This window comes from Cyprinodon tularosa, unplaced genomic scaffold, assembly GCF_016077235.1.
Source record: "Cyprinodon tularosa strain WSP-4 unplaced genomic scaffold, ASM1607723v1 ctg120, whole genome shotgun sequence".
Lineage (NCBI taxonomy): Eukaryota > Metazoa > Chordata > Actinopteri > Cyprinodontiformes > Cyprinodontidae > Cyprinodon > Cyprinodon tularosa.
Genome location: NW_024038004.1, coordinates 2,261,420 through 2,287,884, shown reverse-complemented (window position 1 = coordinate 2,287,884; position 26,465 = coordinate 2,261,420). Strand labels below are relative to the sequence as shown.

The 26,465-nt window shown below is 40.3% G+C and overlaps 4 protein-coding genes across 10 annotated transcripts in view; 1 reads left to right on the top strand and 3 right to left on the bottom strand.

Moving 5' to 3' along the window:
* The window catches only part of uggt1 (UDP-glucose glycoprotein glucosyltransferase 1), a 41,964-nt gene extending 41,074 nt beyond the window's left edge, over positions 1–890 (top strand). For all 4 annotated transcript variants that reach the window (XM_038273456.1, XM_038273451.1, XM_038273444.1 and 1 more), the window contains one exon: positions 8–890. In XM_038273456.1, coding sequence (XP_038129384.1) covers positions 8–27 — 20 coding nt within the window. In that variant the 3' untranslated portion in view covers positions 28–890. The remainder of the gene's footprint in view (positions 1–7) is intronic.
* Positions 656–8,539, bottom strand: LOC119775472 (transcription factor Sp3-like). 2 transcript variants are annotated; one of them, XM_038273468.1, is made up of 8 exons: positions 7,997–8,539; positions 5,981–6,211; positions 5,298–5,900; positions 4,788–4,988; positions 4,497–4,701; positions 4,217–4,406; positions 3,646–3,842; positions 656–2,225 (listed from the first exon to the last, which is right to left on the bottom strand). In XM_038273468.1, the coding sequence occupies exons 1-8, from the start codon at positions 8,063–8,065 to the stop codon at positions 1,975–1,977; spliced, it is 1,947 nt and encodes a 648-aa protein (XP_038129396.1). In that variant the 5' UTR covers positions 8,066–8,539; the 3' UTR covers positions 656–1,974. The 2 variants fall into 2 exon arrangements, with proteins under 2 accessions (XP_038129396.1, XP_038129402.1); XM_038273474.1 differs by having other exon boundaries at positions 8,377–8,538.
* A 3,668-nt stretch (positions 8,540–12,207) lies between these two features.
* LOC119775440 (obg-like ATPase 1) lies at positions 12,208–20,460 on the bottom strand. Its single transcript, XM_038273424.1, has 11 exons — positions 20,311–20,460; positions 19,886–19,983; positions 19,649–19,792; positions 17,877–18,004; positions 17,574–17,749; positions 17,408–17,488; positions 17,225–17,322; positions 16,977–17,117; positions 15,159–15,255; positions 13,402–13,524; positions 12,208–13,219 (listed from the first exon to the last, which is right to left on the bottom strand). The coding sequence occupies exons 2-11, from the start codon at positions 19,981–19,983 to the stop codon at positions 13,118–13,120; spliced, it is 1,188 nt and encodes a 395-aa protein (XP_038129352.1). The 5' UTR covers positions 20,311–20,460; the 3' UTR covers positions 12,208–13,117.
* Positions 20,461–21,754: 1,294 nt separating this feature from the next.
* On the bottom strand, positions 21,755–25,385 carry LOC119775420 (transformer-2 protein homolog alpha-like). 3 transcript variants are annotated; one of them, XM_038273407.1, is made up of 9 exons: positions 25,207–25,379; positions 24,438–24,715; positions 23,950–24,083; positions 23,704–23,863; positions 23,355–23,543; positions 23,166–23,281; positions 22,902–23,069; positions 22,744–22,808; positions 21,755–22,078 (listed from the first exon to the last, which is right to left on the bottom strand). In XM_038273407.1, the coding sequence occupies exons 4-9, from the start codon at positions 23,734–23,736 to the stop codon at positions 22,068–22,070; spliced, it is 582 nt and encodes a 193-aa protein (XP_038129335.1). In that variant the 5' UTR covers positions 23,737–23,863; positions 23,950–24,083; positions 24,438–24,715; positions 25,207–25,379; the 3' UTR covers positions 21,755–22,067. The 3 variants fall into 3 exon arrangements, with proteins under 3 accessions (XP_038129335.1, XP_038129342.1, XP_038129326.1); XM_038273414.1 differs by having other exon boundaries at positions 24,438–24,565; XM_038273398.1 differs by lacking the exon at positions 24,438–24,715 and having other exon boundaries at positions 25,207–25,385.
* Between the last annotated feature and the right edge of the window lie 1,080 nt (positions 25,386–26,465).

Here is a 26,465-nt window from a genome sequence, read left to right as displayed (position 1 = left end):
TCCTCAGATGTTCACTCAGAGCTGTGAAGATCCACAACAAACCGAGGACTGTTAAGAGAACGAAAAATCACGATACACTGACCACACGCCAGAACCTAACCGCTCCAAACGGTTTGGGTGTTTTCGCTGTTTTTTTATTATGTATATGTGGTACACATGACAGGAATGGACTTTGTGACGCACATGCTCGTTTTTTTCTGTATGGGCTGTCAGATGTAGTTTGCACTGATTTCAGGACTTTATTGAATCTTTGTTTTTCCTCAGATTTAAAGGAGAGTAAGAAGCTTCAGGGATGATGGTTATGGGTTCATTCAACCAAACCATGAAGGGAATTTAATTCTAAAAAAATACATAAAAAAGCTGATTGTTCACATTAAAAGAAAACCGGAAGGCTTGATTATTACAGTGCAAACCATTTTCAGGGAAAAACGCCACTTTTTTTTTATAGACGGGATATTCAGATAGGATGGTTGGAAAAAATCATTTCTGCATCTAAAATAATTATTATCTATGATTCTAAGAACCCAGAGATTAATTTCTCTGAAAGTGTTCATCTTTCTGTTTCAAATTTTTCCCCCCTTAAATCCTTCAGGATTTATTTTTATGCCGTCTCACCTGATCCAAACTGTTAAACACAAACTCCCCCCAAAAAAACTGGAAGCTTTCTGACTTTTATTGTGATCCATTTGAAAAAAGGTTTTACAAAAGGTAACATTCAATTTTTACACCAATTCTTGTTTAAAAAATTACTTAAAAGGTTTTGATACAACAAATTTATCTAACTAAGTAATGGCTTCTATAACAAGGTGAAAAGAAGAATATACATGTAAAAGAATGCTACAGACATGAAGACAGAGGATTACATTAAATAAAAAATAATAAAAGTCAAATGGCGTGATTGTTTCTCTTTCAAACGACATCAGAGCAGTTATTGCAACAGCCGTTTCACAGGATGTTATCGTAGCGTCGGATGACAATCTGCTCATTTCCTCGCATGGTAACATTCGCATACGTTCTCCTTCGCCGTCTGATCGTCGTCACCTGGATTAGTAAAGAGACTGAAATACAAGATCGATTTACAACAGAAGAGAAAAAAAACAGGCGTTTCTTCTCTGCAGTACATGAAAAAGCACAGAGGAACGACGGCATGCTTTGGCAGTGACGGGCGGGATGTTTAGCTCCAGCCCACCAGACACTGGCTTTGTCTTCCAGATCTTTAAACGACAGCTGCCCGCTCTGACCGTCTGCGCCGCCACGCTGTTGGGAGACGACTGCTGCGTGCAAATAAAACGTGTAGCAACCAACTTATATTACATGTGACTGAGGTGATGTTTAACATAAACACTGGGAACTGAAATAAGTAAGCATGGAGGACTCCTAAAGCTCCACTGATCCTGAACACACATCAGGTAGTTTCCAGTATAAATGTTAAGCAAAAAACAAACAAAAGAAAAGTTAAACTTTTCTTTTAAAAGCAGGCATCCAGTCCCGGCAGCAGCTCGACGTGTTATACCTGCTTCCAAACGGAGCACTGGGTTTCACTCGCACCCCTCCTGCCTCAAGGAGAATTAAAATAACGAAAACTCCTTGATCATCTCAGAGAGATGAAGGTTCAGGACTTCCTCCTCAATCATTAAAATCCATTATCGTCACATCATTTGCATGCACTTCCAGCATTTATACAAGAGTATCATACAAAGTAAGGCATTTCACGTTGTGTTCTTGAGTGTTAATTCATGATTGGTGTCATGTGTTTACATGTGTACATAGCAACCACATTTAATGTTTTGCCCCCCTATAAAAAGACTGCAAAAAACAAACATAACGTCGATAAATTTCACTTAAAATATATATATTTGTCATATATATTTATGTATATATTCATATGTTTAAAAAAAAAAAATTGGAGGGGAAGAGAAGCTCAAAAGGTCCCTGTAATTGGCCTGTTGTCAGAAGCCCCACCCTCCCCATCACTCACTCCAGGACCTCACTGGGCGCCACGGTAACCAGCTGCAGAGGGATCTCCTGATTGCCTACGAGGTCATGGGCGGAGGCGGTCTGGAGGATGAGCGTGGTTCCGTCCGTGGTGATGACGGTGTCAGTGGGCGGAGACGTGGAGGTGGGCACGGCGCCCTTTTTGTTTTGATGAGTCTTTATGTGCTTGGCCAGGTGGTCGCTGCGCATGAACCTCTTGGAGCACTCCGAGCACACAAACTTCTTCTCTCCTGCAGGGCGACCATGCACACCTTTTGTCAGGTTACCTCAGTTTACAGAGTTTAATTCTCCCAGTTTGCTCAACATTTTGTATTCACATAACTTACACTACTCCATGCATTTCTTAATCACAGTTTAAGCCTTTCATACATTTTATATTAAAAATACACTTATGCAATTAAATTCATATTTCAATGTATTTAACGATCCGTTCTAAAATTCCTTCCAGAAAAATCAGATTTTATGTTTTCAAAATCAGAAGATATATTATTATATACTGTAAAACTAAATATTTACCTACATCTTTTTTATGAAATATAAAAAAATATCTACACACAGGAGGAATCCGTTTATAGAATAAAGCTTCATATCAGTAACCAACCTACATAAACTGTGGAATTCAGGTAAGACAATAGTATGCAATTTCAAAACAAAAGCATCGACAGCCAAACTGAACCTCCATCACAAGTTTTTTGTTTTTAGTATTCAGCAAACCACCAAGTCTTAGCAAGCTAATTCTGGGGTTTCCTTACATTACATGCATGCTTTAATGTAAGGTAGCAATACACCTCAGCCACCTAATAAAAGGTTTGTTATCCTTCTCTGTTTGGAAATATCTCCACTTGCAAAGCAGCAGCATGGAAACTTGAGAAAAGCCCCATTTTAATCCAGGTAATGTTTTAAAGCTAATTTAAATGAAACAGCTTGCAACTAATTGTTTAATATGTTTGATAGACTGTTATCTAAAGCACAGAGCTACAAAAAAAAATAAAATCACAAAATAACCAAATATAGATTTAGAGGCTGCCTATTCCATATAGATAAATCAAAATGCTAAATATATGCAATAGCTTATAATGAAACTAATTATTTTAACAGTCGAAGAAATAGTTGATGTTTTAGATTTTACTTTTAAAGAGCTGATACTTTCTCCTCATTCTAGACTAAAATATACATTAAAGAGAAGTATATTTATACGAAACTAAAGGTCTAAACATTCAACCCGCTCACAAATATTTCTTTAGCAAAACATTTCTTTATGAGCGTCTTTCTACATTTTAATGTGCTGCTGCTACCACTAGAGGGCAGAAGAATTTAAGGACATCAACGCCAAAATCTTTATTGTGGAGCAGAAATAACAAACCTTAATGCTGAATATCGCATACATTGTTATTATTTACTGATCCTAATGGAATCTGAAAACTTCTTTTTATCCTTTTCTTTCATGTTTCTCACCTTTCCATCAGTTTTTAAGATGTTCAATTAATGAACAATGACTATTAAAACCTAACCCCACGCTAGGAATCCATGAAATCCCTAGTTCTACAGAAAAGATCCCTAGATGCATCACACACCCCTAAAACCAAGGCTGGTATCTGCAAACTCCAACCCAGCAGTCTAAAACCTGCAGAGGAACCAAGATAGACTCGCCTGTGTGCGTCCTCCTGTGTCTCTGTAGTTCGTCGCTCCTGGTGAACCTCTTCCCACAGTACATCCAGTTGCAAACAAAGGGCCTCTCTCCGCTGTGCCAGCGCAGGTGAGCTCTCAGGTGGGACGTTTTCCCGTAGACTTTCCCGCAGCCGACGATGTGGCAGATGTGCTGCTTCTTCTTGCCCACGCCAGAGCCCCTGACAGACAGACGCAAAAAGAAATCAGTAAAAGATCATCATGGGGAGTTCTGGTAATAATAAGACGACATAATATAGAGAGAAGAATTACAAGCTACGTGAGATTGATAGGAAAAGGAACACAACTGAAAGAACCGTAAACGTAAAGGGGAAAATATACGGAAAGATAAAAGAAAGGAAAGATACAAAGGTAAAGGAGTGATGGAGAGGAGAAAAAAAAAACAAGGTAGGGAGGAATAAAGAATAAATGACAGGCAAAGGAAGGACGCACATGAATAGGTTAAGACAAGAAAAATGGGAACAGAAGGGATAAAAATGAAATAAGGTAGATGACAAAATCCGAAAAGACAAATATTAGAGAATCAGACACCCACCTCCCTCCAGACTCCTTGCAGTTGGGGCAAGTACAGGCCACTCTGCGCAGCCTTTTGCCATCCGCGCCTGCTCCCTCCATCTCCTCGTCTCCCATCTGGACACGGAGGTTGTTCAGGTCGCTGGGGTTCAGTGTGGAGTCCCCGCTCAGCTGCCACTCCTCAGAGTCCGGCTCTTCTTTTATCTGGATGCCTGAGGCGGGATGCACAGAGAAAGAGTCACAGTCTCTGACAGAGAGGGACTAAAAGGAACTATTTCAAGTTTGGGAATCTGTGGCTTTACCAGCTGGACTGCCTGCATCCTCTCCCTGTGTGTACTGGACACCAGTTTGTGTTACGGAGTTCACTGTGACTGTCTGGAGGTTAGGGAGGCTGACCTGGCCAGTCTGGCCCAAGGGGAGGGTCTGGATGGGTGCTAGCGTCAACTGCTGGCCCTGGCCCTGTCCCTGGGGAATCTGGAGCCCCTGGAGCGACTGGACACCTTGAACCTGGAAAAGAAAAAAAGAAAAGAACTCGTTTAAATTGTTTCACATTGTGAAAGAACTCAGATCATCGTGAAGCAGGACAACACTACCTGGAAGGTCTGCCACTGAATCTGCCCCGTGGCGGTGACAGTCTGAGCCTGGATCAGGAAGGTACCAGGGTTCACCAGCTGCACACTCTGCAGAGTCTGACCGCCTCCAGTCAGGTCCTGGCCCTGAGCCACCTGGGCCTGAGTGTCGCCTGCCAGCTGCAGGATGGGCTGAGAGATGGTGGTGGCGTTGGAGGAGGACACCTTCACAAAGAGGAGCGGAATCACAATGAACCACCCCAAGAATTCAAACCAAGAGTTATTGCATCAGACGGTACTCCCTCTATTGACCATGACCTGCTGAGGAAGAGCATCCCCACACCATGATGCTTCCACCACCATGTTTCACTACAGGGATGGTGGCTTTTGTGGCTGGTTAGTAAATAAACCTTTATAGATCAGCTGTACACTGAGGTCACATCATCCGTCAGTTTGATTTACAGGGATCGGTCATTCTGACAGATTTGACTAAAAGTTTAGATTTTTGCTAGATTATGTCTGCTGCTTACTGACCTGGATTTGCTGTAGGTGGTTATGGGAGTTGTAGTTTTCCGTGGAGGATGGATCAGACACTCCCGCAGACACAGCTGTGGCCTGAGTGAGAACCCCCGTCCCATCGATGGTTGCTGGGAGCTGTGAGGTGTTGGAGGAAGAGGAGGAAGTGGTTGGCACGTAGATATCCTGGTTGTTGCTGTCGCTCACTGTCACCAGGGACTGTTTGTTGTTGCCATCCTGGCTCTGGTTCTCCAGGGGCTGGCTGCTCATGATCAGCTGGCCCTCCGGCGTTACCCCTGTGGCGATTGGTACTGTCTGAGCCCCAGTCAACCCAAGGGACTCCAGATCCACGCTGTTTATGGGGACAAAGGTGATGTTGCCAGGAAGCCCTACAGGGACAGTGCCGGCGTACGCCGAGCCTCCGGCCAAGGAGACGCCCTGGATGGACTGAACCTGGCCCGCCTGCGTGAGGAGGTCTGTAGCAGCTGTCGTGGAGCAGCTGATTCCTATATTGCCCTGGTTGCCATCTTGGAGAAGTTGAATCTGGCCCGTGCCGTCATCCAGTCCTTGTGTTGGGAATCCTGTGAGTGTCCCATCTGCATTTTGAATTTGGGGAATGACCTATAAAAGCAAAGCGACGTCGGTGAGCACGAAAATTATTTGGGCAAACTTTACTGACGCTTCCCTGCCACTTTTATTACCTGGTACTGAATGCCGGCCACTCCGTTAGCCGTGGCTTCGCTCCCAGATGCTGTGACGTAAATGGGCTGGCTGGGAAGACTCCCGATTGGAAGAACGTACTGCCCGTTAGATGTGACAATCCCCGAGTTTGGAATGTGAACGACGCCTTGGTCTTCCTTTGCAGCCGAGACGGGGGTCAGCACCTCCCATCGGTCTGAGCTCGTCAACTGAATAGCTGACATGTCTGTTGTCTGGGAGCAGAAGCAGCGCTCATATTAGCAAACATTTAAATATCAGCAAACGTATTTGAGACCTAATCTAAAAAGTGAAAGCACTTTGTGGCCAAAGACAATCACTTCAGTGTTGTTTGATCCCATAGATGCTTTGGGTGGCAGTCATGAGGCAACACAGAAATATAAAGCTGTTTGTCATCAGCAGAAGTACAGGAGGTGATTTAGTATTTGGTAATCTAGCAGAGGGGAACATGTACGTAAAAAAGCATTTAGACTTCTTCACAACAAACATAGTTAATAAACTGAAATTGAAAAAGTTGCACTGTTTTCTTATTTATTTTCATGAAATCCTTCTCTAAATAAAATAAAATCTTTGGATTCAACAGGAATAGATCTGTGAACAGCTCAGATGCAAGTTGGAAGAGAAAGAAGTAAACAATCAAAACAATCACCAAGAGCAAGAGACACAGAAAAACAGGATGCAGGTGTGAAAAAGCATCGTTCAATCAATGATCTGGAAAATGGGCAGAGCAGAGAACAACTTTAAACCACCAGCTACCACATCACTGCCATCCTCTGACAAAAAGAGAAGTAAATCATAAAGAAAGCCAAGATGCACCTGATAACTCTGAAACAACTGATGAGAACCAAAGAATCAGCAACCAGGACTATTAGTTACACACTCCACAAATGAGACCTTTATGGAAAGCCATTATTGGAAGATGGCCATTAGAAGAGTCCCTTTGCCCAGTCTGCCACAAGCGATGTAAGGACAGGGTGAAAAAAACAAAAGGCGTAAGCGGCTGTCCATGTCTGTAGTTAGCCACGATTCAATCAGGACATCTAAGCTCTCATGTGTAGGAGAGACAGCAAACATATAGAGGACGGGCCTCTGGGCAGGAAAACTTGTGGAAGGATATCAGTTATGGATAGATCATCCATAGATGATAATGGGAAGATGAACAGAGCTAAATGCAAGATATGGTTTAGGATACAAAAAGACTAAAAGGACTAATCAACCGACAATCAAAGGGACGGATCAACATATGCATGTGTTAAAATGGCCCAGTCAAAGTAAAGGACTAAAACAGACAGTAGAAACAAACTGTAGCAGATCAATACTGGCAGAGCCAAAGTAGAGAGATGTGGCTGAAAACCAGTGATCCCCCCAATAAAAAAAAACTAACAAAAAACAAGTGACCCTGTAAGGCCTTAACTTACATATTTACCAGTCAAAGAAACGTGTAACAGTTCCAGGCAATGCAACCAATTCCCAATCAAATCAGGACACCAAGCTCAAAAAGACACCTCGGATCACATCAAAGCAGCAGGAAATAACCATAACCATTCGATTAAGTTATAAAATAGAAAAGTGTTCAATGTAAAGAGATAGATTAAAGCAAAAAGTGAAAGATCGTGCAGATCTGACTGATGGGAAGTAAACGGAGTCAGGAGGCAGGCGAGGAGAGGCTCAGGAAAGGGTGGGGGATGGGAGGCTGTTGCAAGCCAACTGAACCATATTGTTATGATTATAGCAACTTCTCCAGACACACATTTAGCTATGGACGCATCCTCCGAAGCCTAAGGTACATCAGGCTATCTGGAAGTAACCGACTTTAGCGTCCTACCCACTATGGGCGGGTTTTAAAGGGGGTAAGTGGGTGGCCGTTATTGAGGGGAACACAGGAAGTGTACGGCTTTCACCCAATGCCATCAAAAATTTAAAACGTGTGAACTTCAAGCTCTTAAAAAACCACAACCAGAATTGGAAAGCGGCAGGGAGGTGGGAAATGTGCTGGATACCTGTGTTTCGGCCGCACCGCCAGCTTGCAGGAACTCGCTCTGACTGCTGTCCACGTCCGCGGACGCCATTTCTCCTTGTTTGAGAGACCGCTCTGGCGCTAGCAGGGAGAGAGGGGGAAACCGAGAAAAAGTCTGCAATCTTCAACTCCTGCCTGCCAGAAAATCCCGCAAAGCATCCCCACTCTCCGCTCTGCCGTCTGTGAAATTCAATTCTGCGGCATAGATCCCAGCAGCATTCGGGCCCAGAACGACAGTTTTTTACTTTGTCAACTCCGAGAGGTAGCCAGCAAGCTAGGTTAGCTAACCATATCCAGCTTGTTAGCGTAGGAGCTAACGACAAAAAGACGAAGCTCTCTTCGCTGCTGCTCTCACAAACTCACCGATTAGCTGCCGATTCGATGCGCTAGACGTTTACGTTTTAGTCATAGCGTAAATATAGAGGATTACCAGACCAACCAAACTCCTAACATGATTATTTTATCAAAGGCGGGCTAGTGTTGATCGTTGAAATCGGGTCGATTTTTTTCTATTTTTGATTGACGGTGCGGGAAAGCTCGACGTCGATCACATTACAAGAGGGCCCGCCCTTCTTCCTTGATGTGATAGGCTCCGCAGGAATGTCGGGGAACGTGATTGGCCAGGCAGGAATGTCGAGAAAGCTGATTGGCTGAGAAGGATGCTAATCCAGTTTTTTGTAGCATGGATGTTTCCTGTTTTGTCGAGCGGAATGTAGTTGATGAAATCGTTACTTTATAAATTCACTGTTAAAGCACTTCAGGTTGATTAAAAAATGTTTCCCCCGTTTTTCATGTATAGTATTGCGCTTCCACTATAAAATTTGAAACAAACTTCACTGATAGTATTTTGTTTAAAGTTTTAAACAAATTCAGCCTTGAATCAATCTATCAGAAAATAATCATTTCCCCCCCTAAAAAAATCCAGATTGAATGTCAAATGTTAAAGAAGCAAAATAGCCTGTTTAAACGGATAGAGTAGGTAAACCTTTGTATGTTTTCCTTAACCCTGTCATAAAACCAGAAAAAGCAGGACTATGAATCCAAACTAGATCTTTTTTTATTATTATTTTACAATAGGACTTCATCTTTCTTATAACTTCATAGTACTTTTAGCTATTAAATGTGCACTCTAAGTCCCTGAACAAGACCCTTAACCCCACACTGCTCCCCAAGGGGATGGGTTAAATGCAGAAGTACATTTCTCCAGTGTGAGATCAATAAAGTTGAATTATTTTTCTACTATACAGCTCATCCTTTACATTTTTCTTTTTTATATACGATTTGCTATTACATCATACTTGTTTTTTGCCATTATACCCAAATATATAAACAGTTTTGTCCTTCATTTCATATGCACATCGTTTAGATTTCATTCATTCATCTTCTGTCCATCAGGGTAACAAAGGGGGGTCTAGTGCCCATCTCCATCAGGCTATGTGGGGTAGGTCCTGGACAGGTCCCTAGTTTATCAGGGTAGACATCCAACCATATATGTACTTATAATACTGTTAGATCGGTCCAACATTCATATTTTTGGAAGTTGAGAGGAAGGAGCCAGTTTTGCATGCATGGGGAGAACAAGCAAGCTCAATGCAGAAAGAACCCAAAGTCCAGCTCAGAGTTCATACTGCCGATGAGATATTTGACAGTTCTCATACGATTAAAGAAAACATATAGTACACATTAAAGGATGTAGGCTGTATGCCACCACAATCTGGGTGAAAGGAATGATTCAAAGTGAGATAGGAGATAAGGAAAAAGTAGAGAGACAAAAAAAAAGGAATTAAAAGAGATAAATAAGAGGAGAAGGGATACAAGGTAGTATGGAGAAAATTTAATCAGGAAGAGTTGTATTTCTTTTAATCTTATTTCTAAAACTTTAAAATTCATGGACAACAATAAGGAAACTGATTTTTAATGTGTGGTAAGACATTATTAATCTTTAGTCAGCTACTTTATCACTGATTTCACTCCCCACAGTTTAGGTTAAAATTGAAAATTTACCAGATTTCAACCCTTTAGGCTGGAAAATAAGCCAGATACATCAAGTTTGTCAATTTGTTTACCACAAATGTATACAGGGGTTTTGCCACATCATTTGTCTCCAAGCCAAAATTAAACTTGTATACAGGTGCTGGTCATAAAATTAGAATATCATGAAAAAGTAGATTGATTTCAGTAATTCCATTTAAAAAGTGAAACTTGTATATTATATTCATACATTACATACAAACTCATATATTTCAGATGTTTTGTTTAATTTTGATGATTACAAATGACAACAAATGAAAATCTCAAATTCATCATATCAGAAAATTAGAATATTACTGAAGACCAATAAAAACAAAGGATTTATAGAAATGTTGGCCAACTGAAAAGTATGAACATGAAAAGTATGAGCATGTACAGCACTCAGTATTTAGTTGGGCCTCCTTTGGCCTGTATTACTGCAGCAATGCGGCGTGGCATGGAGTCGATCAGTCTGTGGCACTGCTCAGGTGTTATGATAGCCCAGGTTGCTCTAATAGTGGCTTTTAGCTCTTCTGAATTGTTGGGTCTGGTGTATTGCATCTTCTTCTTCACAATACCCCATAGATTTTCTATGGGGTTAAGGTCAGGAGAGTTTGCTGGCCAATTAAGAACAGGGATACCATGGTCCTTCAACCAGGTACTGGTAGCTTTGGCACTGTGTGCAGGTGCCAAGTCCTGTTGGAAAATGAAATCTGCATCTCCAAAAAGTTGGTCAGCTGCAGGAAGCATGAAGTGCTCTAAAACTTCCTGGTATGTGGCTGCGTTGACCCTGGACCTCAGAAAACACAATGGACCAACACCAGCAGATGACATGGCACCCCAAACCATCACTGACTGTGGAAACTTTACACTGGACTTCAAGCAACGTGGATGAAGTGCCTCTCTTCTTTTCCTCCAGACTCTGGGACCTTGATTTCCAAAGGAAATGCAAAATTTACTTTCATCAGAGCACATGACTTTGGACCACTCACCAGCAGTCCAGTCCTGTTTCTCTTTAGCCCAGGCAAGACGCTTCTGACGCTGTCTGTGGTTCAAGAGTGGCTTGACACAAGGAATGCGACAGCAGAAACCCATGTCTTTCATACGTCTGTGTGTGGTGGTTCTTGAAGCACTCACTCCAGCTGCAGTCCACTCTTTGTGAATCTCCCCCACATTTTTGAATGGGTTTTGTTTCACAATCCTCTCCAGGGTGCGGTTATCTCTCTTGCTTGTACACTTTTTTCGACCACATCTTTTCCTTCCCTTCGCCTCTCTATTAATGTGCTTGGACACTGAGCTCTGTGAACAGCCAGCCTGTTTAGCGATGACCTTTTGTGTCTTGCCCTCCTTGTGCAAGGTGTCGATGGTCGTCTTTTGGACAACTGTCAAGTCAGCAGTCTTCCCCATGATTGTGTAGCCTATAGAACTAGACTGAAAGACCATTTAAAGGCTTTTGCAGGTGGTTTGAGTTAATTAGCTGATTAGAGTGTGGCACCAGGGGCCATCAATTTTGAACCTTTTCACAATATTCTAATTTTCTGATATGATGAATTTGAGATTTTCATTTGTTGTCATTTGTAATCATCAAAATTAAACAAAATAAACATCTGAAATATATGAGTTTGTATGTAATGTATGAATATAATATACAAGTTTCACTTTTTAAATGGAATTACTGAAATCAATCTACTTTTTCATGATATTCTAATTTTATGACCAGCACCTGTACTTACCCTTATAGCAAATACGTTTTGCCTCAAACATTTTTGTTTTGAAAAATGTTTGAGACAACCTAACAGGAATTATGTTGTAATAAGATAACCTTTTTATTGCATTTAAAATCTGATCAAAATTGGCTCAATTGAGATAGATTTGCGAAGCTGGCTTTGTACCAAGGATTTACCAACAAAAAGATCCAAGTTAAAAAATAAAAGCTGTTATCCTTTAACCTGCAGATTGGTATTTAGCAGAAAGAGGTGGGGGAGGGGACAGGCATGAGGAAAATCATGGCCACTCCAGCAGGTCATCAATAAAATGATTTTAATCCACAGGAACAGAATGTATTAAAGCTTGGTGGCAACTTTGGTGATGAGTCTATGCAGCGTTAATACAGATATATTAATATGAGTTTCACTCAAATTCATTATTTAGATTTTCTACCGTGTGGGAAAAAAAAAACAAAAACAGATTTTTTTATTTTATTTTACTGACAATACTTATGGGGGCAACATTTCTTATGTAAATGCAACTTCCATTTAATTATTTCTCCTTTAGGACACAATGTCTAATGAGGGGTTGAAGACAATGTGGTACAAGGATAAACCAGGTGCTGCTCAGTCCAGCAGATGCGTGACGCTCTGTCAAAGGATACATGGTGAAGTGTTTTTATTATTTTATACCCAGGCCACAGCGAGTCAGTAAAAGCCAAAAAATGTAGCAAAAATTCATCATTTGATCAGGCATCATCAGTTGTCTCTTCACATCCCTCTGTTTCCCAGCTCCGTTCTGCACCGGATGATGGCTTTCACTTTCCTTTTATACATAAATAAAGAGGTTTGTTTGTTTTTAGGAGAAAACTATGCCATAAAAAAACCTTTCTCAATGATAACAAAGAAGTTATTAAGGGAAGAAGTCTTGTTTGTTGTCTAATGAACCACAGGAATGCTGCTGAACTTGAAGTTTAACTGAAAGCAGTAAAGTAACCAAACCTTTGGAATTTAAATGGTCAATTATAATGACATAAAACTGAATATATATTTTAATAAAAGACTTCTGTATGTTAAAATGTCAGCATCATTACAAGGGAAATGCTAAGTTGCTTTCTGGTGCATTTAGGTTTAGTCACAACTTCCCATCATGAAAAAAAAAAGAAAAAAAAAAAAAAATAGCTGAACTCTTTCTAGGCTGGATGAAGATTATCCAAACAAGTGATTAGCTTAAGATGTAAATACATGCCTTTTTTGGGATTATACTAAATGGTATAATTTTGCACAATGTTTGATTTTAGGTCTTAAAGAAAAACTTTAAAAACCAGCTGACGGTGCAGATCTCTGAAGCCCAACTGAGACACTCCTCTGACGGTGATCTGGTCCCTTTATTTCTTTTTGGGTGCGTTTGGTGTGTTGAATTTGAAAAAGATAATGTCACCATCCTCCACAACATAGTTTCTGCCCTGTTGTCTGTATTTTCCAGCAGCCTGAGAAAAAAATAGATGAAATCAAGAGAGAATGTTTTGAGTAACACAGTGGCCATGAATGGAAAAAAAATAAAATGTGTGTATATATATATATATATATATATATATATATATATATATATATATATATATATATATATATATATATATATATATATATCCCGTGTTGCAGCTATACTTGCCTTAGCTGCACTCTCGCTGCCCTCCTCTTTGAAGTCACTGTACTTCATCACCTCCGCCATGATGAAGCCTTTCTCAAAGTCCGTGTGGATTTTCCCTGCAGCTTGAGGAGCTTTGGCTCCTTTCTGTTGGGAGTAAAACAGCAAGAGGAAATCTCAAATTAACTTGGGGTTCTGACATACACTATATTGCCAAAAGTATTTGCTCACCCATCCAAATTATTGGAATCAGGTGTTCCAATCACTTCCATGGCCACAGGTGTATAAATTCAAGCACCTAGGCATGCAGACTGTTTTTACAAACATTTGTGAAAGAATGGGTCGCTCTCAGGAGCTCAGTGAATTCCAGCGTGGAACTGTGATAGGATGCCACCTGTGCAACAAATCCAGTCGTGAAATTTCCTCGCTCCTAAATATTCCACAGTCAACTGTCAGCTGTATTATAAGAAAATGGAAGTGTTTGGGAACGACAGCAACTCAGCCACGAAGTGGTAGGCCACGTAAACTGACGGAGCGGGGTCAGCGGATGCTGAAGCGCATAATGCGAAGAGGTCGCCAACTTTCTGCAGAGTCAATCACTACAGACCTCCAAACTTCATGTGGCCTTCAGATTAGCTCAAGAACAGTGCGCAGAGAGCTTCATGGAATGGGTTTCATGGTCGAGCAGCTGCATCCAAGCCATACATCACCAAGTGCAATGCAAAGCGTCGGATGCGGTGGTGTAAAGCACGCCGCCACTGGACTCTAGAGCAGTGGAGACGCGTTCTCTGGAGTGACGAATCGCGCTTCTCCATCTGGCAATCTGATGGACGGGTCTGGGTTTGGCGGTTGCCAGGAGAACGGTACTTGTCTGACTGCATTGTGCCAAGTGTAAAGTTTGGTGGAGGGGGGATTATGGTGTGGAGTTGTTTTTCAGGAGCTGGGCTTGGCCCCTTAGTTCCAGTGAAAGGAACTCTGAATGCTTCAGCATACCAAGACATTTTGGACAATTCCATGCTCCCAACTTTGTGGGAACAGTTTGGAGCTGGCCCCTTCCTCTTCCAACATGACTGTGCACCAGTGCACAAAGCAAGGTCCATAAAGACATGGATGACAGAGTCTGGTGTGGATGAACTTGACTGGCCTGCACAGAGTCCTGACCTCAACCCGATAGAACACCTTTGGGATGAATTAGAGCGGAGACTGAGAGCCAGGCCTTCTCGTCCAACATCAGTGTGCGACCTCACAAATGCGCTTCTGGAAGAATGGTCAAAAATTCCCATAAACACACTCCTAAACCTTGTGGACAGCCTTCCCAGAAGAGTTGAAGCTGTTCTAGCTGCAAAGGGTGGACCGACGTCATATTGAACCCTATGGATTAGGAACGGGATGTCACTTAAGCTCATATGTGAGTCAAGGCAGGTGAGCAAATACTTTTGGCAATATAGTGTATTTAAAAACCTCAAACCTACCCAGATTAGCAACTCTAAATTCTAACTTAACTTTCATTTCGACACACACAATACCAGAGTTCACCATATTTATAGTACATATTAGAGGATTTAGGCTGTATGCCACCAAAATCTGGGTGAAAGGAACAAATGAAAGTTAGATAGGAGAAAAGAAAAAAGTCAGAATAAGGAATCAGAGAAATAAAAGGAGAAGGGACACAAGGAAAGATGGAGAAAAATGAATCGGGAGAAGTTCGACAGAGAACAAGGAAATGAGGACACTAGGATATTTCCAAATAGGTCTGTAAATATGAGAATCATAGCACTCACCCTGATGGTCCAAGCTCGGACCTCATCTGGCCCGGCTGTGAAGAAGTACTCCAGCTGTAGTGCCGAGTAGCCCGTCTTTATTATTTTGGTCAGAACACTAAACAAACAAAAACAAAGATGAATACTATCACAACAAAATACAACTATGAATTTGTCTGCAAGTTACTTTATTGGTAGGGCTGTCAAACGATTCATTTTTTAAATGAAGTTAACTGCGACTGTTGGAATTGCATGTCTGACATACTGTTAGTCTGCATATCAAGGCAGTTCTAAGCTGAATACCGAACCAGTCTTCAATGGGAATCAAATGACTATAGAATCTATTTTCTGACCTTTTTTAGTTAAAAACAAAGGTTTGTGTGTCATTCTGATAACTTCGAGGGTGACAGGAGTGAAAACTGAACACTATGGATTCTCTGGGACACCGGCCCAATAATGTATTTTACAACGCTGCAGTGAAGAAATGTATCCTGGTTAACCGGAAATCTGAAAATTCACAATCAGTAAGACACTGGATCAAAGAGCTTGTATTGTATCTTACTGCAAACCTGAAAAGAAACTATTTTGTTATAATAAAACAAAGTCTGAAAAAATCTGGGGCCCCTTCCTAGAGCCCTTTGCAGGTTCTTCTTATAGAACTTCCTCATTTATGTACTTAATATAATTAGTGTGCTGAATTATACAGATATGAATGTGCTAAAATGGATGTGCTGTGTACAGAAGTGAAAGGATATAAACATATCTGCTGAAAACAAGCGTACTCTGGTGCAATAGTATAATTATTCAGTACAAGCATAAATTACATGTCGATTCTGCATCGTTTCCTGATTCAGGTAGATATCACCATTCAGCATCTCCTGTGTTATGTTTAGGCTGCAGCTGCGCTTCATTTTCAAACACTATCGTTTGCATTTGCCAATAGTTTTACATGCAAACCATATAGAAAAAAAAAAGGATTAGAGCTACAAAAAACTGGTGCACCTCAGTCTCCATAATGAAAGTTTTATCCATTCATCATCGTTACTTTTCAGCAGCTGCGCTTCCGGGTTTCATCTGGTTGTTATGAAACCATCAAGTTCTACGGCTTCTGGTCCAGAGGTACAAAAAGCTGGTGTAAGAGCAACTCCACCAACTAAATATTTTTTTTTTTTTTTTTCAAAGTTAAATGGGCTTTACTTTCTTTCATCCACCATCTTTTACCACTTCAATAAAATGGCAAAAGAGGGCCATCTACAGATTAGTTAAAGGGACGCGTCGGAAATTAAATCTAAAACAAAAAAGTTATGGATTCTTTTTAATTAACCAATAATGCATTAACACTGACAGCTTTTTTTTGTGGATTTTGTCGACAAAAAAAAGGGAATACATTCAATCAGATTTTTATATGCGACTGGTGAATAACACTTTGAAAATGAGAAGCCAATGTGTACTCTGAAAGATTTTTGGTTTTCCTTTTTTAAGTAATTGGCCCAGATTTATATTTGTTCCATTTGTTATATTCTTGTAGCATCTAAACACTCAAAGCAGAGACACCATGCTGATGCAGGTGAGCTCGCCTCATTAAAATGAATTTGATCGTGATAAGTGTTTATATTCATGCTGATCATACTGCCAATTGGGACAAACCAGCCCATCAGTCAGATTCTCATCTCATTCCAATCCTGTTAGAATCACACAGTCTTAATCCCATTCTTCAGACTGATCCATGTAAACACAGCTTTTGGTTTCAGAGCAGAAGATAAATATTAAGCATTACTTTTTGATGAGACGCTGCAGAGAGCGAATACCAAAACCCACAGGTGGTGGTATTAGTCTGACCTCTGCGTTTTCTGTTCTTCGCAGTATTTATTCCTCTCCTCCTCTTCCATCTCCTGAAGTTTAGCCTCCAGCGCTCCACTCAGTGGAATCACCACGGCACCAGGATCGTGGGCGTCTACCCACTCTTTGATTTTTGCCAACCTCAAATCAGAAGACGACGTGTGATTAAATTATGGAGTTATATTTCGATAGACATTTAGAAACGAGTTGGAGAGGAAAGCAAAAAAAAAAAAAAAAAAGTAAAATACCACTTGTTCTTTTTTCTGATGTAATCCCTCTCCGAAAGATTAACCAGGTAAATCATGGGCTTTGATGTCAGAAACAAGTATTTGTTCAGCACCTCAATCTGCAGAGAGCAATAACAAAAAATATTTAATAACTCAGAAATGTTTCTTAATTAATTCTAGTATATCAAGCATGCGGGTTAATACCTCTTTGTCGTTCCATTCGTGGTAAAATCGGACATGTTTCTTCTCTTCCACAACCCAGTTCTTTACTTTCATCATAATATCCTGAGGGAACAATCAGTCAACTGGTGTTAAAATGCACTGAAATCAACCTGAATATTAAATGTAACCGTAAATCAGAATTTCTTACATATTCAGGTTTTAGTTTTTTGTCTCCTCCTCTGACGGCGGTTTTCTCCAGCTTATCTATGATCGGGCCGATCATTTCCTCGTCTTTTAGCCGCAGCTCCTCATGGATGATCTCTATGTCTCTCACTGGGTCGACGTTGCCTTCCACATGAGTGATGTCTTCATCATCGAAAGCACCTTAAACATACCAAAAGTCTCTCTTACATAAAACAATAAAAAAAAAAAGAAAATTATCAAACTTGTTTTGTTTGACAGGGAAGCATATTCCCCTTTCCCTAAATGTGTTTTGCTACAAGTTACTCACGGGTCATATGGAAAATGGCATCGCAGGCACTGATATGAGAGAGGAATGCATTTCCAAGTCCTTGGCCTGTATGAGCTCCCTTCACCAGACCAGCAATGTCCACCACATTAAGGAAAGCAGGAACTTTACTGAAGAGACAAAAAATAAAAAAGGACTCATTTGGACAGTGCTATAAACAATGCATTCCATCTTTTCCAGCCTTTGTCATGTTAGATTCAATAGTTTCATACGGGTGATTAAAAAGATGGAAGCATGGCTGTTTAAGTTTTCCTTCATTCATTTAAAGTTTAGCAACAGCTGTACGGCACCCTTGGGTGATAGTAGATGCCTGGTTGTAATGGGTCCAGCAACTTTTATGCATCTATCCAGTAAAACCCGGTGTCGGTAAACGTTAACATGAAAATACAAAAGCTGTTTAGAACCGATGTTTAAAAGGCAGCATACCTGTTAACGGGATGCAACAGCCAAAAAGACCTTCACCAAGAATTATGGAGCAGCCACAAGTCAAAGAAAGGTTTCAGTCCTATGGGACCATTTTGATCTTATACGGGAAAATTAGAAATTTGTTACCTTATTGTGTCTTCCTTTTCCTTTCAGTTTCCTATCTGAATTAAAATGTATTTAATATTTTCTGTTATTGTAAATTAGTTCCAGTCGGGGTCGTCTTCACAACAGCTGCCTGCACTCACTGCGGAGATGTTAGCATTATCGGTTTGTCTTTGTTTTGGAAATTATGTAGGCAGGCTTATTTGTTGTTTTTCTAGATATCCTTTTAATCTCAACATCAAATTGGGCAGGCAGACCAAAAGTGCCACAGCTGATGCCATCCAGGAGATCAACAGATAGTCGGAATAGACCAATATTACCAGGTACCAGGATCCTATGAGATACTAGGACAACCAAAGCCCTTCTTTAGAATTTGTCTGAACTGCACTCTTTCTGCAGCTGGAGAAGTATCTATAAACTGTGACAGACTAAATTTCAAGATGTTAAAAAAGCTTTTTTGTATCTTCATTTTTTTTTTATTAGAGTCTATAAAATAAATAAATTAATCCTCCTCCACAAACATCTTCACTCAAAGCATGTTCACTTTTGGATGCATGTTCACATCATGTAATATTTATATGTCATTAAAGACAATACAATGCAAGATATGATGACTTAAATGACTTAATATATTATCGTCATCAAGTCAGTGACAGTTGTCTGTCAAACAGGCTGCCTGGAGGGATTGAATAGGTCCAGCAGGAGTCAGTAATCAATATAACAGTATCAATACAGTTTGGCATTGCTTCATGATGCAACATCACTATTGCCATGTGTTTAAGCACTTGGAAGGTTTTGGTACAAATTGTGTGTAAAATGATTGGAATTTTTCCTTAAAACAGGTTCTGGCATCATTTGCTGAATGTATCCTCGGCGCTTCTTTCTTTAATGGATGAAGCTATTTAAAGGGCAATCCTGGCAGAACATCTGCCACAAAATGGTAACCAAAGGGCAACGACCCTGAATATGCAATAGTTTAGATGAAGCGTATTACAATAGAATGATCAACTAAAAGTCCAAAACTGAATCTAATTTTTCATCTATGGCTATACTTTAAACTACACATGTTTTTCCTCTAACCTGACAGAACATGAACCATTTTCCAGAAAACTCATGTATCCTCTTCTTTTGATCTGCTTGGTTTACTGCAAATCCGGATATTACAGCTGTGATTGGTCCAAATGGAAGCCTGTAATAATGATGATCACTGAACAGCTGTAACAAACCTTGCTGGCTTGTGGTACTGGCACAAGTAGTCAAAGCGCTCATCAGGAACTGGCACCCTGCTCTCATTCGGGTCAATGGTGCAGAAGGGGAAGTTATCTGCAGCAGCTTGGCTTTTGGTCAGCACATTAAAAAATGTAGATTTCCTACAAAGACAGAAAAGTATCAGCAATACCGCAGCAATTATGTTGGTTATGACTCAAAAATTATTTCCATAATCAGCAAGGTGTATTTTTTACCCGACATTTGGCAACCCAACAATGCCAATTTTCAGGGATGTTCCAAATCGGCCAATTAGTGGAGGCTGTTTTGGAGCTTCTGTCTTTTTTGGAGGCATCTAAGGTTTAAAAAGAGAAATATTCAACAATTAAACATACTTTACATACTGGGTTTTATGATCAGATTCTGCATAGAACAACTAAACCATTTATATGTTTACAAGACAAGCCAGGATTGTTCTATAAAAGCCATGGGGGAAACGTGTTGAGGCAGCAATACTCCTATATGCCCATTCAAACACTGCATGCTAGGCGTTAGCAGGTGGCTAACTGGAACCACCCAAAGTATACGACAGCAACGGATAAATAAACGTCCAGGGATTCATTTAGGTCAGTTAAAACATCCCGGAAAAAAAGTTTGGCAGAGAAAACAACATGCATGATACCTTTAGTCCCTTTTCCTACGTGGTTTTAGCTTTCCTGCTGTCCGATCACACCAGGCACTCCACTGGAAAGGCAGGTCTGAGTTGAGCGGAAGTGGCATGACGCAAACGTATCTGATTGGTCAAAGTGGCATCTGGGACCCCACGTCAGAGGAAGGCTCCATCTTTTTTATCTGCTGAAACTATACGGCTCACTGTAATGTTGCTATACGCTCATGTCCAGTAGGTGGTGGTAGTATGCACCTTAAAGCTGCTTTGCATCCACCATAACAGGAAAGATCATCTTGGCAAAGCTTTATCATCTACTTTCTTTACTTTGATTAAAATATTTTAAAAATATAAATCAGAACTGAGCAACAAAGCGTTGTCCTTTACAAATCATTACCACCTGACAATGTTATTTGGATGAAACGCCTAATAGATTAAAATATATATATTGTTTTTTATTATTTTGCACCCTGGAAACTGCATTCTTGGTAGATTCCTGTAAACATACATACGTACATTTTGGGAGTTTTTTTTTTTTACAAGATATAAAAACAAAAAAGATTAAAAACAAACTGCCCCATAACCTGTTATTAGATATTTTAAGAAAATTGTTGGAAATCTAACTTTTATCCTTAAGTCTATGGTGTTACAAGTGATTCTGAGTTAAAACTACAGCCTTCCTCTTTAGACAGGATTTTTAGGAATTATTAGTAGTAGAACCTACATAGGTTAAACTCATACCCTTAAACATTTCGATATAAATATACATTGGATATGTCATTTATACATAGTCCACAATACCTTATCGATGACACAATTTGCCAATGTGTTTTTATTGCATATATACAGCAGATAATTAGTAACAATCAAGCAAAGACAGATGCCACATTTACTATTTGGAAGGTAAAAGGTATGAAAGTGGATTTACCCCAGAAATTAAGTGTCGAGATTCATCTAAAATGACTTTACTGATGGACTCTTGCACTCTGGGTTTCTGAGCAAGACCCTTAACCACACGATGCTCCCCGGGAACTGCACAATGGCAGCCCACTGTTCCCCCAAGGGATGGCTTAAATGCAGAGTTCATTTTGTTGCTTATGACAGTGTAATGACAATTAAAAGCTGGAAGTGTGTTTAGGAGACTCTTTTCAAAGATGGTGTGCCCTCAAAAGCAGCAACAGGGTCTGAAAACAGATGCTCTGGTCGCAGAACTTCTGCTGGACATGTAAATTACATTTAATTCGGTTTTAATTTACAAAATTACCAGTGGAGGCGTTTCCAGCGTAGGGAATTTTAGCTAAGGAGGGTGCATGATTCAAAAATACACAGCCGTTGGGCATTTCTTCAACCACATAATCCCCTTTCCTACTTTCAAAGAAGCAATCTCTATGGAACAAAAACTAAAAAGGAAACATAACCCCCCCACACACACAAAAATCCTATTAAGATTAAAAACATGTCAATTAAAGCAATGCATTTATTGTTCCAATTATTTTAAAAGACTTTTTTTCTTGAGTTGACATACAGAATTATGTTCAGGAAAAGAACACAACTGAGAAGAATGAAAGAAAAAAAAAAAAAAAAAAAAAAAAACTTTGGACCTCTATGATTAATTCAAACTTAAAAACTTAGCACTGGCTTTGACATTGTTGCAGATAAAAATAAAACGTTTTTACAGATTAACACATGCAAAAGTCCCTTTCACACACAGAAATGGAGAAAAAAAAAAGCATTGGGAAGTTAACACCACCACTGTTGATGATCCTCGTTGCCTAGTAGTGACCTGAAAGAAAAAAGAAAAAAAAAAAGCATAGATTAAGAAAAAGACACCAAATGCTCAGGTAAGGGGGTAAAAAAAGAGCTTTAAAATGCATCCCATTATCAAATCAACTCTAATAAATGGAAGCAATACTAATTTTCAGCCACCAGGGGAACTGGACCTGTAACTGCCCCACTATAGGCCCTGGTAGCACTGCTGCTGCTACTCTTCCATGTTTTGCCTTCTGACAGCAAAACACTGAACCCACATGGAGTTACTTGTAAATTCAAGGCCATATTCAATCCTTTAGATGAAATCATTTTCTAGTGAAGAAAATACATCCAATAAGGTATCAAGTCTTTAATGTTACCTCACAAGTTTTAGCTTGTAGCTCCCTTTTTAAGGGCATCTCAGGCCACCATAAAATGGCTCATTTGGTGACAGATTCACCCCCTCTCAATTTACATAGGCCAGTTTTTGAGAAACTCAGCCTGCATGGAGCATATGCACCAAGAACTACACATTTACCCCAAAAAATAAGTATCTAATTTGCTTAAAAAAATACAGCCTCAATCATTGCACAAGTTATATAATAAGCAAGTATATATTATAGATGATTTGTCCTTGTTAACCATAAACTAACATTTACTATTTATAATCCAAATATAAAATGTTTCTTTTATACATACGTGGTGAGTAGGATCGAGATCGTGAGCGGTAACCTCTGCTGTAATATGGCGACGGTGATCTGCGTCTGTTTTAAAATTGACAGTTAGTCTTCATGAATTTTAGAGGTACTGAACAAAACACAAGAAAATCTACTTGTGGTTTTATGAGACTGCTGTACCTGTACGATCGGTAATCTCGCTCTTCGTAGCGATCGTAGTCGCGATCATAACCTCGATCGTACCCTCTATCATAGCCCCTGTCGTACTCCCTAGAAAATCGTCGTGATGAACTACCACCTCCACCACCACCACCACCACCACCTCCGCCGCCGCCGCCGCCACCACCACTGCAAACACAAAAAGTCACCTTTATACACACAGTACAAAGTATAAATGCCCCCCCATTTACAAAATATAAAAACATCCCCTCCACGAACACTCACTAGGTCGGACGTCCCATGTAGATCCCAGGAGTTGGGGTGTGAGCTCTTTTGGTGATAGAAAAATCCACCCTGATCCTGCGCCCATCCAGCTCCATGCCGTTAGCATGCTCCTTGGCCTGACAGAGATGAGATTATGAGCACCAGCTAAGCAGAATGCGATCTAAATATGTAACCCAAACACATGCTTACCTCCTTTGAGTCGGCACTGTTTTCAAAATAAACAAAGGCGAAACCTCTCGAGCGACGTGACTGCTGATCATACACTATGTTGACTTCAGCCAGTGGGCCATATTTAGAAAAGACGTCCCTCAGGTCCCTCTCAGTGGTGTAAAGGCTCAGACCAAACACACCCAAGCAGGCGCTGGGATCTGGGTTGGCCTGGTATTTAAAACAAGACAAATGTAGAACATAAAAAAAAAAAAAAAAAAAAAAAACAAGTGTCAGAAACAAAGCATTGTTCTATATTGCTGTTAAATAGAAACATGACTTATAATAATGGTACACAGCTTTTAAGACTTTTTTCAAAGAGGTAACCCACCCTGTTGCCAATGTGCCTGCGCCGATTCGACATGGGGGAGTGGCTATGGCTCCTGCGTCTACGGTAATCCGAGCTTCGAGAGCGGCTCCTTGAACGCCTGCGCCGAGAGCGGGAACGGGACCGGGAGTACCGCCTGCGTGAGCTCCGATGGGACCTTGATCTATTTTGGGGGTGGCAAAGGAAGGGGGAACCATTATTTCATATATCATAGAAATGTGACTTATAAAGGCTTTTTAAAACTCTTACCTGGATTTTGATCTGGAATGAGAGCGAGATCTGGACTGAGATCTCCGGGAGCCATCTTTGGAGCGTGCAGGAGAGTGGCTGGTGGATTTTGCCGAGCCCCTTGGGGATGCACTCCTTGAGCCTCCCCGAGAGTCCTGAGTAGACCAAAGACGGGTATCAGAAGCCATTTACAGATCAGTTTGTCTCAAAGCAAAAAGGGCCAGGAGGGGAGAACCCCTCAGCCCTCTTAATGCCCTTTTCAGAAGGGGAGCATCACAGTATGGAGATTAGAGGGTTTGACAGGAATTATCAGGACATTTGAGATAATATACTGCATTATATAATAGAAATACAAATAAATTAGCTAAACTAAAAAAATATATATATCTAATAGAATTGAGGGGAACATTCAGTGATGTGTCTGATACAGAAAGGGCAAAAAAAAGCATGCTAAGCAGAAAGAAACAGTAAAAGAGAAATATAACGTGTTGTTAGGAGATCACTCATACCCAGTTATACTTCTGATCTTAACTTCATAACTTCGTTCACTTCATTACTTCATAACAACCCTTCATTTCTTCTTTCTTCCGTTTGAATCTGACTTCTTTTTTCCTCCTCCTCTTCCCCCTTTTACCATCTGCCATTACAACACTAGAAGTGAGGCCAGATCTTGATCGCTTCTTTTCAGCTTCCAAAACATTAGCATGCATCAACCCCATCAGCTTCAAATATTAAAAACGTCACATCTGACACGTCTTGGGCCATTTTCCTTTCTTCCCACCTTAACCTTGACAAAAAACAAACAAGGGTGATAAGGCAAGTTGGTTTCTGTTTTAACCAAAAGGTATAAAAGAGAAGAAATATAAATAAAACCTAGAAAAATATCTCATAAAGTTAATTTTTACATAACCGAGGAACAAGTTTCACATACAGTAATACTTTTATTTAGCTTTCGTTATGCATTGCTTAAAACAAACGAGAGTACCTCGAGGCGGAACCATTTTCTCCGATCTGCAAAAGGCCGCATGGTTTGGCCTAGCATGCCTTGGGAAGTAACTCTATACTTTCGATTTTGTTGCAACTATCAAGAATTAATTATTTATAAAAAATAACAATAAATTCAATTACATCTTATATACAGGCAGCAGTTTTAAAAAACCTTAAGCATTTCGAATAAACAAACCTCTTCAGGCGTTCATCGGCTTGAAACCGTGAGATTAGCTAGCCGCTTTTTTTCTTAACCGAAGAAACTCGGTATTTTCTAAATATAAAACTCACCTGCTCCCTGAACTCCTTTTCGTTGTCGCTCATTATAGAGTGAGAGAAACGAAACGACTTTAAAATGTGTGCAACAGCGAGAGATTGAGCTGAAATGTTATATCTTGAGAAAGCACAACGCACGACTAGCCGTTTCTCCCCCACACCGCCTAACAACAGCAGCCTTCTATAATGTTCCACGGCTCAAGACGCAGTTTCCGGTTCATTTCAAAATAAAAGTGTTTTTCTTTCCCGCGAAAAATTTTTTTTTTGAGTTCTGTTTATCATCTGCAGGTGCTGGTCATAAAATTAGAATATCATGAAAAAGTAGATTGATTTCAGTAATTCCATTTAAAAAGTGAAACTTGTATATTTTATTTATACATTACATACAAACTCATATATTTCAGATGTTTATTTTGTTTAATTTTGATTACAAATGACAACAAATGAAAATCTCAAATTCATCATATCAGAAAATTAGAATATTACTGAAGACCAATAAAAACAAAGGATTTATAGAAATGTTGGCCAACTGAAAAGTATGAACATGAAAAGTATGAGCATGTACAGCACTCAGTATTTAGTTGGGCCTCCTTTGGCCTGTATTACTGCAGCAATGCGGCGTGGCATGGAGTCGATCAGTCTGTGGCACTGCTCAGGTGTTATGATAGCCCAGGTTGCTCTAATAGTGGCTTTTAGCTCTTCTGAATTGTTGGGTCTGGTGTATTGCATCTTCTTCTTCACAATACCCCATAGATTTTCTATGGGGTTAAGGTCAGGAGAGTTTGCTGGCCAATTAAGAACAGGGATACCATGGTCCTTCAACCAGGTACTGGTAGCTTTGGCACTGTGTGCAGGTGCCAAGTCCTGTTGGAAAATGAAATCTGCATCTCCAAAAAGTTGGTCAGCTGCAGGAAGCATGAAGTGCTCTAAAACTTCCTGGTATGTGGCTGCGTTGACCCTGGACCTCAGAAAACACAATGGACCAACACCAGCAGATGACATGGCACCCCAAACCATCACTGACTGTGGAAACTTTACACTGGACTTCAAGCAACGTGGATGAAGTGCCTCTCTTCTTTTCCTCCAGACTCTGGGACCTTGATTTCCAAAGGAAATGCAAAATTTACTTTCATCAGAGAACATGACTTTGGACCACTCACCAGCAGTCCAGTCCTGTTTCTCTTTAGACGCTTCTGACGCTGTCTGTGGTTCAAGAGTGGCTTGACACAAGGAATGCGACAGCAGAAACCCATGTCTTTCATACGTCTGTGTGT